Here is a 15,198-nt window from a genome sequence, read left to right as displayed (position 1 = left end):
TTAGTTGGACCTGTGTAATGCTTTATTCCACCTTTAGAGGCGCAGTAGGAAATTTTAAAACTTGCAAGTCGGTTTCCCCACAGATGACAAGATCCCTCTAACAAAATGGAGGTTGTAAAAGGCCGACAACCCCTGTAAAGCTCTGTTCACACCAAATTTGGTTTTATATCTGACATATACCTTTTAAATGGCTTAAACCTGGAGAATCAGAAATTGGGGCCTATACAACATTTACTATATAGACGTCCAATGAGAATAAAAACAAGCACAAAGATGTAGGGGGTAAAAGGAAGATTTTATTTATAGATAAGAGGGGGGTATATTTTATTATTAGGATTTTTTTAAATATAATTATTAAGTAATATGTATATGTATGTGTCAATTATTTTAAATATATATGTAAATTTAAGGCCGTGTTGATCCAGAGGAAGGCGAAAACCCCTGTGATGAATGGGCCAATTCTCATATAAGGGGGAAAATTCCTTCCTGACCCCAAATATGGCGATCAGAATAATCCCAGGATCAAAGGCTGATGTGTAATATGGGGGTAAACTTAAAAAAAATTACTTTTTTTAAATTATTTTTATTTATTTATTTATATTATATTATAAGTGTAGCTACTTATTAATCTATCATCCTAAACCTAATTAAGGCCATGTTGATCCAGAGGAAGGCGAAAACCCCCTGTGAGGAATGAGCCAATTGTCCTCATATTAAGGGGGGAAAATTCCTTCCTGACCCCAAATATGGCGATCAGAATAATCCCAGGATCAAAGGCTGATGTGTAATATGGGGGTAAACTTGAAACAATTTACTTTTTTTTATTATTTTTATTATTTTTATTTATTTGTATTATATTATAAGTGTACCTACTTATTAATCTATCATCCTAAACCTAATTAAGGCCGTGTTGATCCAGAGGAAGGCGAAAACCCCCTGTGAGGAATGAGCCAATTGTCCTCATAGTAAGGGGGGAAAATTCCTTCCTGACCCCAAATATGGCGATCAGAATAATCCCAGGATCAAAGGCTGATGTGTAATATGGGGGTAAACTTGAAACAATTTACTTTTTTTTATTATTTTTATTATTTTTATTTATTTGTATTATATTATAAGTGTACCTACTTATTAATCTATCATCCTAAACCTAATTAAGGCCGTGTTGATCCAGAGGAAGGCGAAAACCCCCTGTGAGGAATGAGCCAATTGTCCTCATAGTAAGGGGGGAAAATTCCTTCCTGACCCCAAATATGGCGATCAGAATAATCCCAGGATCAAAGGCTGATATCTCATCTATCTATACTTTGTGTCTACGTGCGGGTGTCTATACTTATCATATAGTGTGTGTGCTTATACTTATCATATAGTGTGAGTGCTTATACTTGTCATATAGTGTGGGTGCCTATACTTATAATATAGTGCTAGTGTCTATACTATGTGTCTACGTGCGGGTGTCTATTCTTATCATGTAGTGTGGGTGTCTGTACTTATTATGAAGTGTGGGTGATGTGGGTGTAATGTGTGATGTGTGTATTACTTACCTGGCCTGTGCTGGGGTAAGTTCAGGGATAATAGCCGCTCAGGTACATTTGCCGCTACTCAGGATCGTCAGGACTGCAAGATGCGGCTATTGTTCCTGAACTCTACAGATGGAATCTAAGCACAGGCCGCTCCTGGGGGTGAAGAGGATCTTCAGGCCGGAATGATGTCAGATGCCAGCCCGGGATTGGAGGATGCCAAGTCAAGCAACTGGGGTAGCAACAAGATGGCAAAGGTGCAGCATGTAGATGGTACGGAGGGAGATGATGTTCTAGGGCAGCCGAGGTGACATACAGCAGCAGAGATTTGAGGTGCGGGTCAGGAGGCATGAAGTTCTGGGCAGTGGATCTCATCAATTTAAGAAGCAGCAGAGACAAAGTCATTGGAAGAGACAGAGGCAGAAGACACGGACAATGAGGAGGAACAGAAGGTAAGAAAAACATCTGATGAGTGTTATCTCCAGAGGAGGAGGATCTAACCCGGTCCAGCTTGGTGACATATAGCTGAATCCGGCCAAGGGGTGAAGGGATTTTTTACTTTCCGGCCACTGCAGATGGTGATTCTCCAGAACTGGCTCAAATGGTGTGAATGGCGGCCGTGCTCTCCTCTCCTCCAGTTCCTCCCAGCCGATGGTGGAAAAGCATGGATGCGCTCTGATGTTCCCGCGCACACCCAGGCGCTTCTTAGGATTCTTATGCAGCAGTTTTTTGACGAGATGTTTTACGTCAGTGTTAAGCCAAGATGGAAATATGGGCTTTTTGGTGGTGATGGCTTTGTAAGCCGTTTGCCGGTCTGGGCCGTTTTTAAAGGGGAAGCGTCCTGTTGACATCCTGGACACCACAATCCCCAGGCTCCACCAATCAACTGCTGGGCCATATCTCTTCCTAAGAAGCACCTCAGGGGCCATGTAATAAAATGTTCCCGTCACTCCACGGATGTTATTGGAGGCGGTGACGCCATCTTGGGCGAGCCCCAGGTCGATGATTCGGATGTGGCCAGCTGCATCCAGCATGATGTTATCAGGCTTTAGATCTCTGCAAAGAAATGAGACAAGAGAATGAGAAATCTGCCCAGTGATACAGGAGGAGGGTGATGGGTCACTGCAAGACTAAACAGAATAGCCATTCAGGACTCTAGGAAAGCTGGGTGCATTATTTCCAGCATGTAAAGAAGACAAAAAAAAGAGGAAAGTTCTGCTTACCGGTGGACGATGTTGTGTCCATGGAGGAACTGGAGGCCACACACAATCTCTGCTGTGTAGAATCTGATGGGAAAAACAGATTGTAGTCTCAATGTCATCAAATATTCCTTCATCAATTCCCTAATATCATGTGTGATTCTGTGGGGTCTATGGCAGAGAAGAGGCGCTGTTTATGACAGCCTGTATTCTCTCTATTCTCTGCATTGTCCTTCATCTGACCTCCTAGCTAAGTTTTCCTCACCTGAGAAAAAGATTCAGTTTTCTGTCCTATCCCTTTATCTAAATCCCTTAGCCAAGGCTGAGTGGGTTGTGGCCACCATCTCTCCCCTAACTACACCCCTGACCTCAGCTGTTATCCCCCTCCTCTGTTCCCTTATTGGTATATTCCCCTCAGTCTCCTGATTAGTTATTTACTAACCTTACGCTGCCGGTGTCCAAGCAGCCGCACATCCTGATCGAAGCCTCTAGGCTGCCGCCGGACAGATACTCCGTGATAAAGCATGCGCTCTCCCGAGACTGTTGTGCGGCATAGAGGTGGCATAGGAATGGGCAGTCTCGGGCCGCCAGGAGTATCCGCCGCTCTCTCATGATTACTTCTGCATTGTCCCGTTTGGTGATCATCTTTACGGCCATATAGGTGTTTCGGCCGGGGACTGATGCCAGCACCACCTGAGGAAAACAAGTGGACAATCCTCATGAGAAGAAGAAGGAACAGGGGTGGACTGAGGGGTCGTCATTCGGGTAATACCCAGGACCCTACAGCTGAATAAAGCTGAGCTCCCGGCATAATGCAGTGTCCGCTGTTGGATGTTCTATGGAGAGGTCTTAAGGACAAGCGCTAGATAGGTCTTTGACTTGGTTGGGTTGGGATCCATACAGCTACTGTAATGTGTAATGTGGACATAGAGGTCACTGTATGTATTGTTTCCTTATAGCAGCTTAAATGGGCCAGGACATGGAAATAAATAATGCCCCCTCCCCCACAGCTGTGAACTTTGAGATCAGCAATGAATCGGAATACCCCTTTATAGCAGCACTAGACCTAAATGTGATGATAAGAGGAACAGATGAGATATATGACATAAAGCAGTGGTCACTGGGAAGGACATTTTCTGGATGTCTGATCATGAATTCCATAGAAGAACATATAATCACCATCTACACAATATTAACCCCTTAACGCATCTTGACGCAACTTTACGTCATACTTTGCCCTGCATTAAGGCACCATGAAGTACAGTTACATCATGGTGCTATTCTGTCACCATGTCAAAAGACATGGTGACAGAACAGTGACATCGGCTGTCACAGACAATCGATAGTCACAGTGACTCGTCAGGGGAACAATCGCAGCGCGGCGCCGCCAACGATCGCTGTGATTGATCAGTCAGTAGGGACTGACCAAACTCAGTATTGCAGCATTGTTACCGGGCTAAAAAAGCCAGGTAGCCACGCTAGCCGATCGGCTGTTAGCAACAGGAGGCCTAACAATGGCCCCCTGTCTATCAAGTACGGCGACCTGTTAGGCCACGCTCGGAGGCGGGGCTTAAAAGGCTTCTGGTCGCAGATAAAAGATGGTGGCAGGCTCTGAAGCTGAGCCTGCGCCATGAGTCGAAGGGTGTCAGCTGTATGTTACAGCTGCCATCTTGCTATAACGGCAGGGAACGGAGCTAGCACCGTACCCTGCCATTAGCCCCTTAGATGCCGCGATCAAAAGCGATCGCGGCATCTTAGTGGTTTCCAGCAGATCGGCATCGCTGCGATGTGGTCGCACGGATTCTTAATGGGCTTGCTGTCAGTGAATAGCTGACAGCTCTAATGCATTGCATTACAAGGGTAGTGCAGTGTATTAGATCTCCTGATCTCCTGATCATCGAATTGAGTAACAATGAATCTTTTCCATTTGGCGAAAAAGTGTGCCGATTCCTTTTCTTTATGTCGTTCTGTTTCTAGACGCTCTATATTCAAAAGCTTCTTCAGCTGTACAATCACATCCGATAGTGTTGGTGCTTCCATAATCAACCAGTTCTGCAATAGACATCTTTTTGCTACCATGAGGACAGTGTGGATTATTGAGGGCACCCGTCTAGAAATCACCGTATCCTCCTCCTCAGGTGGTCTCACCTGATGGAATAACATACATTGTGGAGACATTGGTAGGGATGTTGCCCAGAATGTTGTTGCAAACCTGCACATTTCCCCCCAAAAGTCTTGGGTAGCTTGACCACTCCAAATCCCGTGGTACATATCAGATTTGGCCAATTGACATTTAGGGCAAGCAGTTATCCTATCCGGATTAGAGGCAGAAGCCGGGATGTTGAAACCATAAATAGCATTATGCAAAATTTTGAAATACGACTTCCTCCATCTCTCATTTATAATTTCCTTTCTAACTGTCTTCCACCCTTTCAGTATAACTTCAGCTATATCCGAATCCGCTGTCACTCTCTCCCACATTTTATAGCAATCCTTAGGATTCTACTTAATGACTCTATTTCTAATGATGTTATATAATGAGGATATCGAAGCTTTTTCCAATCTCGGGCCTATAATTTCATCAAAAGTGTGTACTAGCGCTACCTCGTGCAGCGACTGCAACCTCTCTCTGCAAAACGCCACCATCTGCATTATGGGAAAATTATGTTTATCAGCCAAATTATATCTGTCTTTGATTTCCAACATCGTAAAGCCACCTTGGATGTTCAGAGTGCATTAGGTGTTGTGACGAAGCCGTTCCTTTGGCGAAACGCGCGTCGAGGTGCCTTTTTCTGTGCCACATCTAGGCTGACGTTCATCTCTTGCCACCATGTCTATAGGTACGGTTTATTTTCGGTAGTGTTATACCTTCCTCCTATTAGATTACTCTATGTAGGGCTATACTAATTACGGGTATTCACTCTCGGCATTTACCTATAGCTTCTATTTTCTATTTTGGCTGTGTATTTCTGCTGTCTTTTACAGCTATACATGTCCTGTATATTGCATGGGGTTTGCAAGATTTGATATTGTTGGTTTCTAGATGGGTTGTTTTTTCTGTATACCCTTTGGTATTATTTCATCTATACTACTCTGATGCTGTTTCTTTGGAATCTGACTTATTTTTATTACTGTTATCTTTTCTGATATCACGTATTGTTATTTATCATGTACTAATAAAGATTACAATATTTTATATAAATACGTGTCAGTTATATATTTATAGATACTATAGTGGGTGCTATGTCCCCTATGTTTTTTGGTTGTTTTGCATTAGGTGTTGTGCCAACATAATTTTTTTTTCCCCTCCACTCTCTAAAGAGAATATTGTGCGTCCCCTGCGGGATTTCTGGGTGACCCCATAGCGGCATCCTTTTTGACAGTAAAAACGGTACCTTAAATAACTTTCTCCAGATCTTCCAAGTTGCTATGGTATCTCTTAATAATATGGAGTGCTTCACATCGGAAGGGAGTTTAGAGTATCTAGTGTGTAATAAGGTCATAAGATTCCAAGGTGCCGCTAATTGTTGTTCCAATTCCCCATTTGAAAAGTGGCTAGTACCCTGTATCCAATCCAACAAATGTCGGAACAGACACGCCAAATTATATCCCCTGACACTGGGGAAATTTATCCCCCCCTCTTCCTTGCAATACATTAACTTAACTAATGCAATCCGGGGGCGTTTTCCATTCCAAATAAAGCGCGAGAAAGCTGTGTGTAATTTTTTTATATCTATGTGTTTCAGCAGGATTGGCAGAGATTGTAAGGGATAAAGTAATTTCGGGAAGCTCATCATTTTTACTAAATGACACCTCCCCATAAATGTGAGTGGAAGGTGATGCCACCTATGTAGTTCTTGGGCGATCTTGGATAATAGTGGGTTGTAATTTAGCGTATATAAAGTATCCGGTGTCCTCCCTATTTTAATGCCCAGGTATGTGATGTAATGCGCAGCTGTTTGGATCGGGATCCCTGCTCTGGACCAGTAGTCATTTGAATGTGGATGATCTAGTTCCAGTAGTTCACTTTTTGCTATATAGATTTTGTATCCTCAAAACTCCCCAAACTCATTAATTTTTTCTAACAGACCCCTCAATTGTCTTTCGGGGTTTGACATGAACATCAGAATATCGTCCGCAAACAGAGTAAGCCGTACCTCCTGGTCCCCCACTCGTATGCCCTGGAAAACATTGCTTGACTCTAGCCAGGGGCTCTAAGGCCAAATCAAAAAGTAAAGGCGACAGTGGACATCCCTGTCTGTTTCCCTTTTCCAATATGAATGCTTCCGATATAAAGCCAGGAGTATGTACCTTAGCTTTTGGGGAATCATAAAGTCCTCGTAATAGAGTCCTGACGTTTCCCTTGATATTCATTTTGTCCATCACCATCCCCAGCCAACGCCACCTCACGTTATCAAACGCCTTTTCCGCATCGAGTGACAGCAATGCCGGCGATTCACCTGGCTGAGGACGGTGACGCACCCTATCTAGAACTGTCAGTACCTTACGTAAGTTTGCTACTGCCGATCTCCCTTTTATAAATCCTACCTGTGCCGGCGCAATAAGGTCGGGCATCAGGATCGCCATCCTCTCTGCCATAATTTTTGTTAAGATTTTGAGATCTTGATCTATAAGGGAGATGGGTCGATAGGATCCTGGATTCAAAAGATCTTTCCCCGGCTTGGGTAAAACTTTGATATAAGCCATATTAGATCCCGCCTGTATTGTGCCAGATTTCAATACCACATTGTAGTATTCTAACAACGTAGGAGCAATTTGGTCCAACACAGCCTTGTAAAATTCCCCCGTGTACCCATCTGGACCCGGGGACTTGCCATTGTGCAAATTTTTTACCACTCTGCTAACTTCCTCTAACGAGATATCCTCATTCAGATGGCCCAACTGATCTGATGTAAGAGATGGGAGACTAATGGAATCAAGAAAAGCTGCTCCGTCACCCGTATCAGACTCTCCCTCTCTATATAGCTCCTTGTAAAAATCACATAAAACTGAGTTTATCTCGCGCGTCCCCCTCTGAATTAGTCCCTCCCTATTTTTCATGGCTAAAATCTGGGAAGAAGGAAACCTGCCCTTTGCTAGCCGTGCCAGAAGTTTCCCCGACTTATTTCCATATCGAAACAAGTCAGTTTCAAAGTGTGCTCGGTAGAGTCTTTCCTTCCTATCCAAACACAGCTCATAATCTTGTCTAGCAGCAATCCATTTCTTCCTATCCGAATCTAATAGAGAGGACATGTAGGTAGTATATGTCGATCTAAGGTGTAAGCTAGCTGCCTTATGAGATTGCGTTGTCTTTTTTTTATATGTACTCACATAAGCTATCAATCTACCTCTCATGACCGCTTTAGCCGTGGCCCAATATAACGCAGGTGTTTCCTTGTGAGACTCATTGTCAAGTGCAAATTCTAACCACCACCCCTTCATTGTTTCCGCAAATGTCTCGTCCTTAAGCAAAAAGGATGGAAACCTCCATAGGAAATCGCTACCCCTCGGGTGAGTGTCCGTTTTGGAGATTGTTACCAGGGCATGATCCGAAAGAAGTATATCGCCTATCCCCGAATCCGCAACACTTCCCACAAGTTGTGCCGAGCAAAAAAGATAATCAATACGTGACCATGAGTGGTGTACATGTGACAAATGAGTGTATTCTCTACTATCTGGATGAGCCTCTCTCCATACATCCCTGAGATTTGCTATTTTTAAAAAAGGAGGTAGGACCGTCTCTAACTGTTCGCTGTCTTTCTTCACCTACATGCGTCACGGAATTAAAATCTCCCCCCAGTATTTTGTTCACTTGTGGATCTTGTTGGAGTTTCAGACCTAAGTTTCGGTAAAACACTCTATTATCCCCATTGTGGCCATAAACATTATATAAACTAAGATTTTCCCCGCTGACCTCCACGTGAATTTTTATCCATCTACCGTCTGTGTCCGTTTCTTGGGATAAAATTTTGTGGGCTAGATTTCTATGAAATAAAATCATTACCCCCGCTTTACCCTTCGCCGCCGGAGATCCGCAGACATCTCCCACCCACAGTTTTTTCATACGATCAAATTCTGGGGTATCTAAGTGAGTCTCCTGTAAGAATACCACATCTGGTTGTAAACGTTTCAGGTACCTCAGAATTTTAATCCTTTTATTGGGAGATTTAAGTCCCTTTACATTCCATGAAATAACTTTCATAAAGGTTTAGTTGTGGGAAAGATATCAGCGTAACAATACCTGAACCGAAAACTGACATAGAATGTTGACAACAAGGCTATGGCATTATTAAATGATGGACAAGCCAATATTTTAGTACGTGGATGGACTTTTCCGTAATATCCCCGTCCCTTCCGTCTCATTTGCAAAACATCTTTACATATGGCAATATAATGTAAAAACAGTAACATTCTTATACATAAACAAACATAACTTGAGAAAACCGTGCCCTGTATGGGCTTGCACATTAATAAATTTGGCGAACAGATCTATTCTGATGCACCCTCTTTAGTGTCTGGACCTCTCTTTTTTCCTGCATGTGAAGAGAAGCCTCCCCCCGCCCCCCCGGTTATAACATTTCCAAAGCGTGAACCCACGGATTAACAGAGATCATCCACTGTCCAACACCCCAATGCGGGTACCAAGAGAAAGGCAGCATATGTTCGATGTTAATCGTGCTCCCTTAAAATACACTCTGAGTCCGCCTCTCTTACCCGACCAGCCTGGATAAACATTGGCGAAAGTCAATCAGTCCGGACCTCTGGCCACCCTGGAAGGGCGTGGGGATCGGCGATCTCTAGGGCCTAAGTCCAAAACCCGACCTTCTTTACGAACCCAGACATCATCACTCTGTCCGTTTTCTTCTTGGCTACGTCTGGGTACTGGGTCTCCGCTTCGGTTTCCATCTCTGACATCGTGCAATTTCAGAGCCTCTTCTGCTTCCTCCAGGGAGCAAAATGACTTGGTACGGCCATCCCGACCAAAAACCCTTAAGGGTTGTTGTCTTTGAAAAAGTGTGGAACAAATCTTGCTGAAAGCTCTCCGTTGTTTCGCTACTTCAGCTGAATAATCTCCAAAGAGTAGGAGTTTAAAGCCTTGTATTTCCAGTGGCTGAGCTTTTTTGCGGTAAGCTCGCAGTAGTGACACCTTGTCATTGAAATCCAGTAATTTCATAATGACTTGTCTGGGTCTTTATTGACGATTTGTTAGATCATCCCTGTTGTACTGAGGATCTGGGCCTATACAATGGGCTCTTTCCACCCGGCAATAATATCCAAGCCCTAAGGCCTTAGGCAAGTCCTTCTCGCAAAGCGCTTGCAAATCAGACAATTTCAATTTTTCAGGTAGGCCCACCATCCTAAGATTATTTCGGCGGGATCTGTTCTCTATATCCTCCACCTTATCTTCCAGTCGCTTATTTTCCACCAAGGACTTTCGCAGGGTGGAATGTATGGTCAGATTTCCATCCTCCAGCAGAGCAATTCGCTGTTCCTACTCATCCAGTCTCGTGCCATGCTCAGTGACTTCCTTTTGAAATCTGTTAAAGGAGGCTTGAATCGTAGTTTCTAGCGTCTTTTGTATATCCGGAGCTATGCGTTTAGCCACTTTCATAGCCAGTTTCCTGTAAACGATCAGGGCAACTCCCTCCAGGTCAATCTCTGTGTCACTCCCTATTGGATCAGAAATTTGTATCCCCTGCGAGGACGGGGACTCCACTGACCGCCCCCCCCCCCCTCTCAGCCTCTTTTGTCAGGGTATTCATTTTTTGCCCGCTGCGCAGCAGATATCTTTCCATAAAGAGCTTCCCGCTCTGATCTGCACCTTCTGCTATAATGCTAAGAGTGCAGGTTTAAATGTGACTGGAGTGTAGGACCTGAGGTAGAAATTGAATTGAGAATTCAGCTTTGGCTGTGACTGGAGTAGAGCATACAGCTTTGGCTGTGACTGGAGTAGAGCATACAATGAACTTCTGGAGCACTGTTAATCTTGGCGCAGCCTAGCAGAGTTATGAGGGATCAGAGTATCCCCTCACCCAGAGCGCAGCCCTCGTGGTCTGCGTGTAACAATGGCCGCTCCCGAACCGGAAGTGAAGCTCTCCTTCACTGTACCTGGCTCAACTGTCGCCAGGCCAGCGTTCCACTCTCACTCCCTCTGCAAATCACTCCTGAGACACTCTGTCTCACCTCCAATCCGGTTTCTGCGATTTCCCCCTCTCAGAGCCGGATCCCGGGACGTCGTGTGGTACGTACTCCTGCTGCGCTGCACCTGTAAGTATCGGCAGTTTCTCCTCTTACTCCCCTCTCACTGACAGCTGGCCTCCGTTCCTAGGCGTTTCTCCACGCTTCGGTGGCTGGTCTGCGCCGCGTATAGCGGCTGTTACAGCTGATTTACCCGGCTGGGTGCGGGAGCTCCTCTTCCCTGCGTCCTCACATGCAGGCGCCGGAACCGGAAGTCTGGGCACTAATTTCTAATGTAGAATCACCTGTGGGTTCAAAATGCTCACTACACCCCTTAAAATGCCCTAAGGGGTGTAGTTTCCAATATGGGGGGGTCACTACTTGGGGGTTTGTTTTACTATTTGACTTCAGGGCCCTGCAAGTGTGGGCCAATGCTGTGAAAATCACCAAAATAGACCTCAAATGCGCATGGTGCTCTTCATTTCTGAGCCCTGTCTTGTCCAGGCAAATGATAAATGCCTTGAGGGGTGCAGTTTCCAAAATGGGGTCACTTCTTGGGGCTTCCACTGTACTCTGGTACCTCAGGTGTTTTGCATATGTGACATGGTGACCAAAAACCAATACAGCAAAATCTGGGGTATTGCCGTAGTCGGGAGAAATTGCTTTACAAATGTTGGGGTGTTTTTCTCCAGTATCCCTTGCGAAAATAAAGTCATTCTACAATTTAGTGGAACAAAATGTAGATTTTAATTTTCACGGCCCAATTCCAATAAATTCTGCAAAAGACCTGTGGTGTCTAAGGGTATGTGCACACGACAACGCCAAATATGTCTGAAATTACGGAGAAAACAGCTCCTGAATTTCAGACGTTTTTACAAGTGCACGCGTTTTTCGCTGCGTCTTTTACGGACGTAATTGGAGCTGGTTTTCATTGGAGTCAATGAAAAACGGCTCCAATTATGTCCCAAGAAGTGACAGGCACTTCTTTGCCGCGGGCGTAATTTTACGCTCCGTCTTTTGACAGCGATGCGTAAAATGACAGCTCGTCTGCACAGAACATCGTACGACCCATTGCAAGCAATGGGCAGATGTTTGTCGACGTATTGTAGCCGTCTTTTCAGGCGTAATTCGTGGCGTAAAACGCCTCCATTACGTCTGAAAAGAGGTCGTGTGCACATACCCTAAATGCTCACTATACCCATAGGTAGATTCCTTGAGGGGTGTTTTTTCCCAAATGGGGTCACTTTTGGGGGTTTCCATTGTTTTGGCCTCTCATGGGCTTTTCAAATGAAACATGGCACCTGAAAATCAATCAAGCAAAATTTGAGCTCCAAAAGCCAAATGGCGCTCCTTCCCTCCTCAGCCCTGCCGTGGGTCCAAACAGCAGTAAATTACCACATATGGGGTATTGCCGTACTCAGAAGAGTGTGCTTTACAAATGTTCGGGTTCTTTTTCTCCTTTATCTATTGTGAAAATGAAAAAATCTGAGCGAAAACAACATTTTATTAGAAAAAACATAGATTTTCATTTTTACAGCCTAATTACACAAAATTCAGCAAAATACCTGTGGGGTCCAAATCCTCACTATGTCCCTTGATAAATTCCTTGAGGGGTGTAGTTTGCCAAATGTTGACTTTTTTGGGGAGTTTGCTTTGTTTTGGTCCCGCAAGACCTCTTTAAATCTGACATGGTGCCTAAAATATAGTCTAATAAAAATAAGGCCCCATTATCCACTAGGTGCTCCTTTGTTTCTGAGGGAGGTGTTTCCGTCCAGTAGCACGCTAGGGCCACATGTGGGATATTTCTAAAAGCTGCAAAATCTGGGCAATAAATATTGAGTTGCGTTTATCAAGTAAAACCTTCTGTGTTACAGAAAAAAATGGATTAAAACTGATATTATGCAAAAAAAATGACATTTGCAAATTTCACCTTTAATTTGCTTTAATTCCTGTGAAATGCCTAAAGGGTTAAGAAACGGTCTAACTGATGTTTTGAATAATTTGAGGGGTTCAGTTTTTAAAATGGGGTGATTTATAGGGGGTTTATAGTATATAAGGCCCTCAAAACCAGTTCAAAATGGAACCGGACCCTAAAATAAGGCTTTTGAAATTTTCTTCTGAGAAGTTGCTGCTAAAGTTCTAAGCCTTGTAATGTCCTAGAAAAATAAAAGGACGTGCAAAAAACCATGCAAACATAAAGTAGACATATGGGAAATGTAAAATAGTAGCTATTTTGTGTGGTATTACTATATGTCTTACAAGCAGATACATTTCAATTTAAGAAAATGCAAATTTTTGCAATTTTTCTCCAAATTTTGGTGTTTTTCATAAATAAACACTGAATGTGTCGACCAAATTTCACCACTATCTTAACTGGTTCCCGACGCTGGGTGTGTTTTCACGGCCAGCGGTCGGGGTCCTTAAAACCCGCGCAATAGACTTTTTACGGCTCGGGTTTTAACTTGCTGCCCGAGCGATCGGGCAGCTGAATGTCAGGTCTCCGGCTGTCAGTGACTGCCGGGGACCCTGAGGAGAGGATAGAAGCAGCTTTCACTGCTTCTGTCTTCTCTGATCACTTGTACACAGCACTCAATGAACGCTGTGTATAGGAATAGAGGCAGCGGCCGTGCCGCTGTCTCTATTGCTCCCGGTGATCATGTGACTGGTCACATGATCGCCGGGTGCCGTTAGTGACAGACTGCTGCTGGGTCTTACTAGACCCAGCACAGCCCTATTAGTGACAGTCGTCACTATGAGAGGGCTGATTTCCCCTGTAACTGGGGCTGCTGTGCAGTTCCAGTTATAGTGGAAAAGCATGGTGTAAAAGAAAGAAAAAAAATATATAAAGTTCCCCAAAGGTCTTTATTGACCTTTGAGGGACAGACCAAAGTAATAAAAAAATAAAAGTAAAGTAAAGTGCAAAAAAATGAATAATAAATACACATAAAATACCCACCCCCAAAAAAAACGTTCCCCCCCGCCAATCAATGTTGTAACGCTAGCGCTGACCCAATTACCCTAATATAGACATGTAATATATTAAAATTTACGGTAGACAATGACGATCACAAATAAAAGGTCTATTTTAGGTTAAAACTATGTTATTACCCCAAAAAAAAAAAAATTGCTGAAAAGTAAAAAAGCTTCTTTTTTTTACTATTATTTTCAAACTTTAAGAATAAAAAAATCTAAAATAGCAAAAAGGATTGCATTGTCTATGGGAAAAACATCGCAAAAATCTGGTCGTTAGCCCAACAAATAAAAAAGTTATAGCCATTTAACTAACACGTGCTAAAAAGGGCTTAAACGGTGTCTGGTCCTGAAGGCTCAAAATAGCCCGATCCTGAACCAGTTAAAGTCCAATGTGTCACGAGAAAACAATCTCAGAATCTCTTGAACAAACAAAAGCATTTCAAAGTTATTACCACTTCAAGCAATACATGTCAGATTTGAAAAAAAATAGTCTGGTCCTTAAGGCCAAAACAGTCTTAGTCACTAAGGGGCTAAATGGCTGATAACAGAAAACAATAGATGCAGATAAAAAAAAATAGGTTTACTGTCCCTTTAAAATTAAATAAGGAATTGTAATACTCACTTTGCCAAAGCTGCCCCTACCCAGGACCTGGTGGATGGTGAAGCGGCTGATGTTAAGCCTGGCATAGGGGCTGGATGTTCCAGAGTCTTGGCTGCTCCCAGAACTTGGCTCCTCATCCTCCAATCCTCTGACCTGGTCTCCGCTGTCCTGGTCTCCTCTCCTCTTCTTACTGCTCTTCTTAAATCCTGCGACGCTCTCCTCTTCCCTCTTCCTCTTCTCGTCTCCTCTCTTCTTCTTCTCGCTGTGTCCAGTGGACGCCATTTCCGCAAATCTCTTCCAAACTGTAGATCTCCGTCTAATCGCTGCCGTCGACAGTTGAAAGTAAACAGCAGTTGGTCGTGTGCAGGTCACATGATGTCAGAGGTCATGGAATCCTCAGGTGGCACCTGCCTGGCACTGATCTGCCATATCTGATGTGGGCATCAATGGTGACAGTCTAGTGTCCAGAGGAATGAGAGGGAATTTCATGGCGGGTTCTTCTAGTTCTGTATAACTAGTAGATGGGAATGGGGGCAAATAAAGAGTCTGGTATATTTGGGCTGGCAGTGGTGCCCATAGCTCATCAGAAACTGTAAATAATAGTTGTATAATACATGTTCATGGGTTTTTACTACTTATGTCTCTGTAAATGTATAATCGATATGTGCAGATAGCAGAATGCACCGATTATACTGAGATAAGATTCGCTGTATAGACACCGCTCATCCCT

The 15,198-nt window shown here is 43.7% G+C and overlaps 1 protein-coding gene across 1 annotated transcript; it reads right to left on the bottom strand.

The window, feature by feature from the left end:
• Positions 1-287: 287 nt before the first annotated feature.
• LOC142656413 (protein kinase C theta type-like) lies at positions 288-14,788 on the bottom strand. Its single transcript, XM_075831342.1, has 4 exons — positions 14,490-14,788; positions 3,159-3,409; positions 2,741-2,803; positions 288-2,573 (listed from the first exon to the last, which is right to left on the bottom strand). The coding sequence occupies exons 1-4, from the start codon at positions 14,748-14,750 to the stop codon at positions 1,919-1,921; spliced, it is 1,230 nt and encodes a 409-aa protein (XP_075687457.1). The 5' UTR covers positions 14,751-14,788; the 3' UTR covers positions 288-1,918.
• Between the last annotated feature and the right edge of the window lie 410 nt (positions 14,789-15,198).

The sequence above is a fragment of the Rhinoderma darwinii genome, chromosome 6 (genome assembly GCF_050947455.1).
Source record: "Rhinoderma darwinii isolate aRhiDar2 chromosome 6, aRhiDar2.hap1, whole genome shotgun sequence".
Taxonomy (NCBI): domain Eukaryota; kingdom Metazoa; phylum Chordata; class Amphibia; order Anura; family Rhinodermatidae; genus Rhinoderma; species Rhinoderma darwinii.
This window is presented reverse-complemented; position numbering and strand designations above follow the sequence as displayed.

What these genes read in the sequence shown, in the direction of transcription:
- LOC142656413 (XM_075831342.1), bottom strand. Translation starts at nt 14,750, where the DNA reads ATGGCGTCCACTGGACACAGCGAGAAGAAGAAGAGAGGAGACGAGAAG. An exon ending in GTAGGGGCAGCTTTGGCAAA is followed by an intron (nt 3,410 to 14,489) that starts GTGAGTATTACA and finishes TGTTTTCCTCAG; the next exon opens with GTGGTGCTGGCATCAGTCCC. An exon ending in TTGGACACCGGCAGCGTAAG is followed by an intron (nt 2,804 to 3,158) that starts GTTAGTAAATAA and finishes TTTTCCCATCAG; the next exon opens with ATTCTACACAGCAGAGATTG.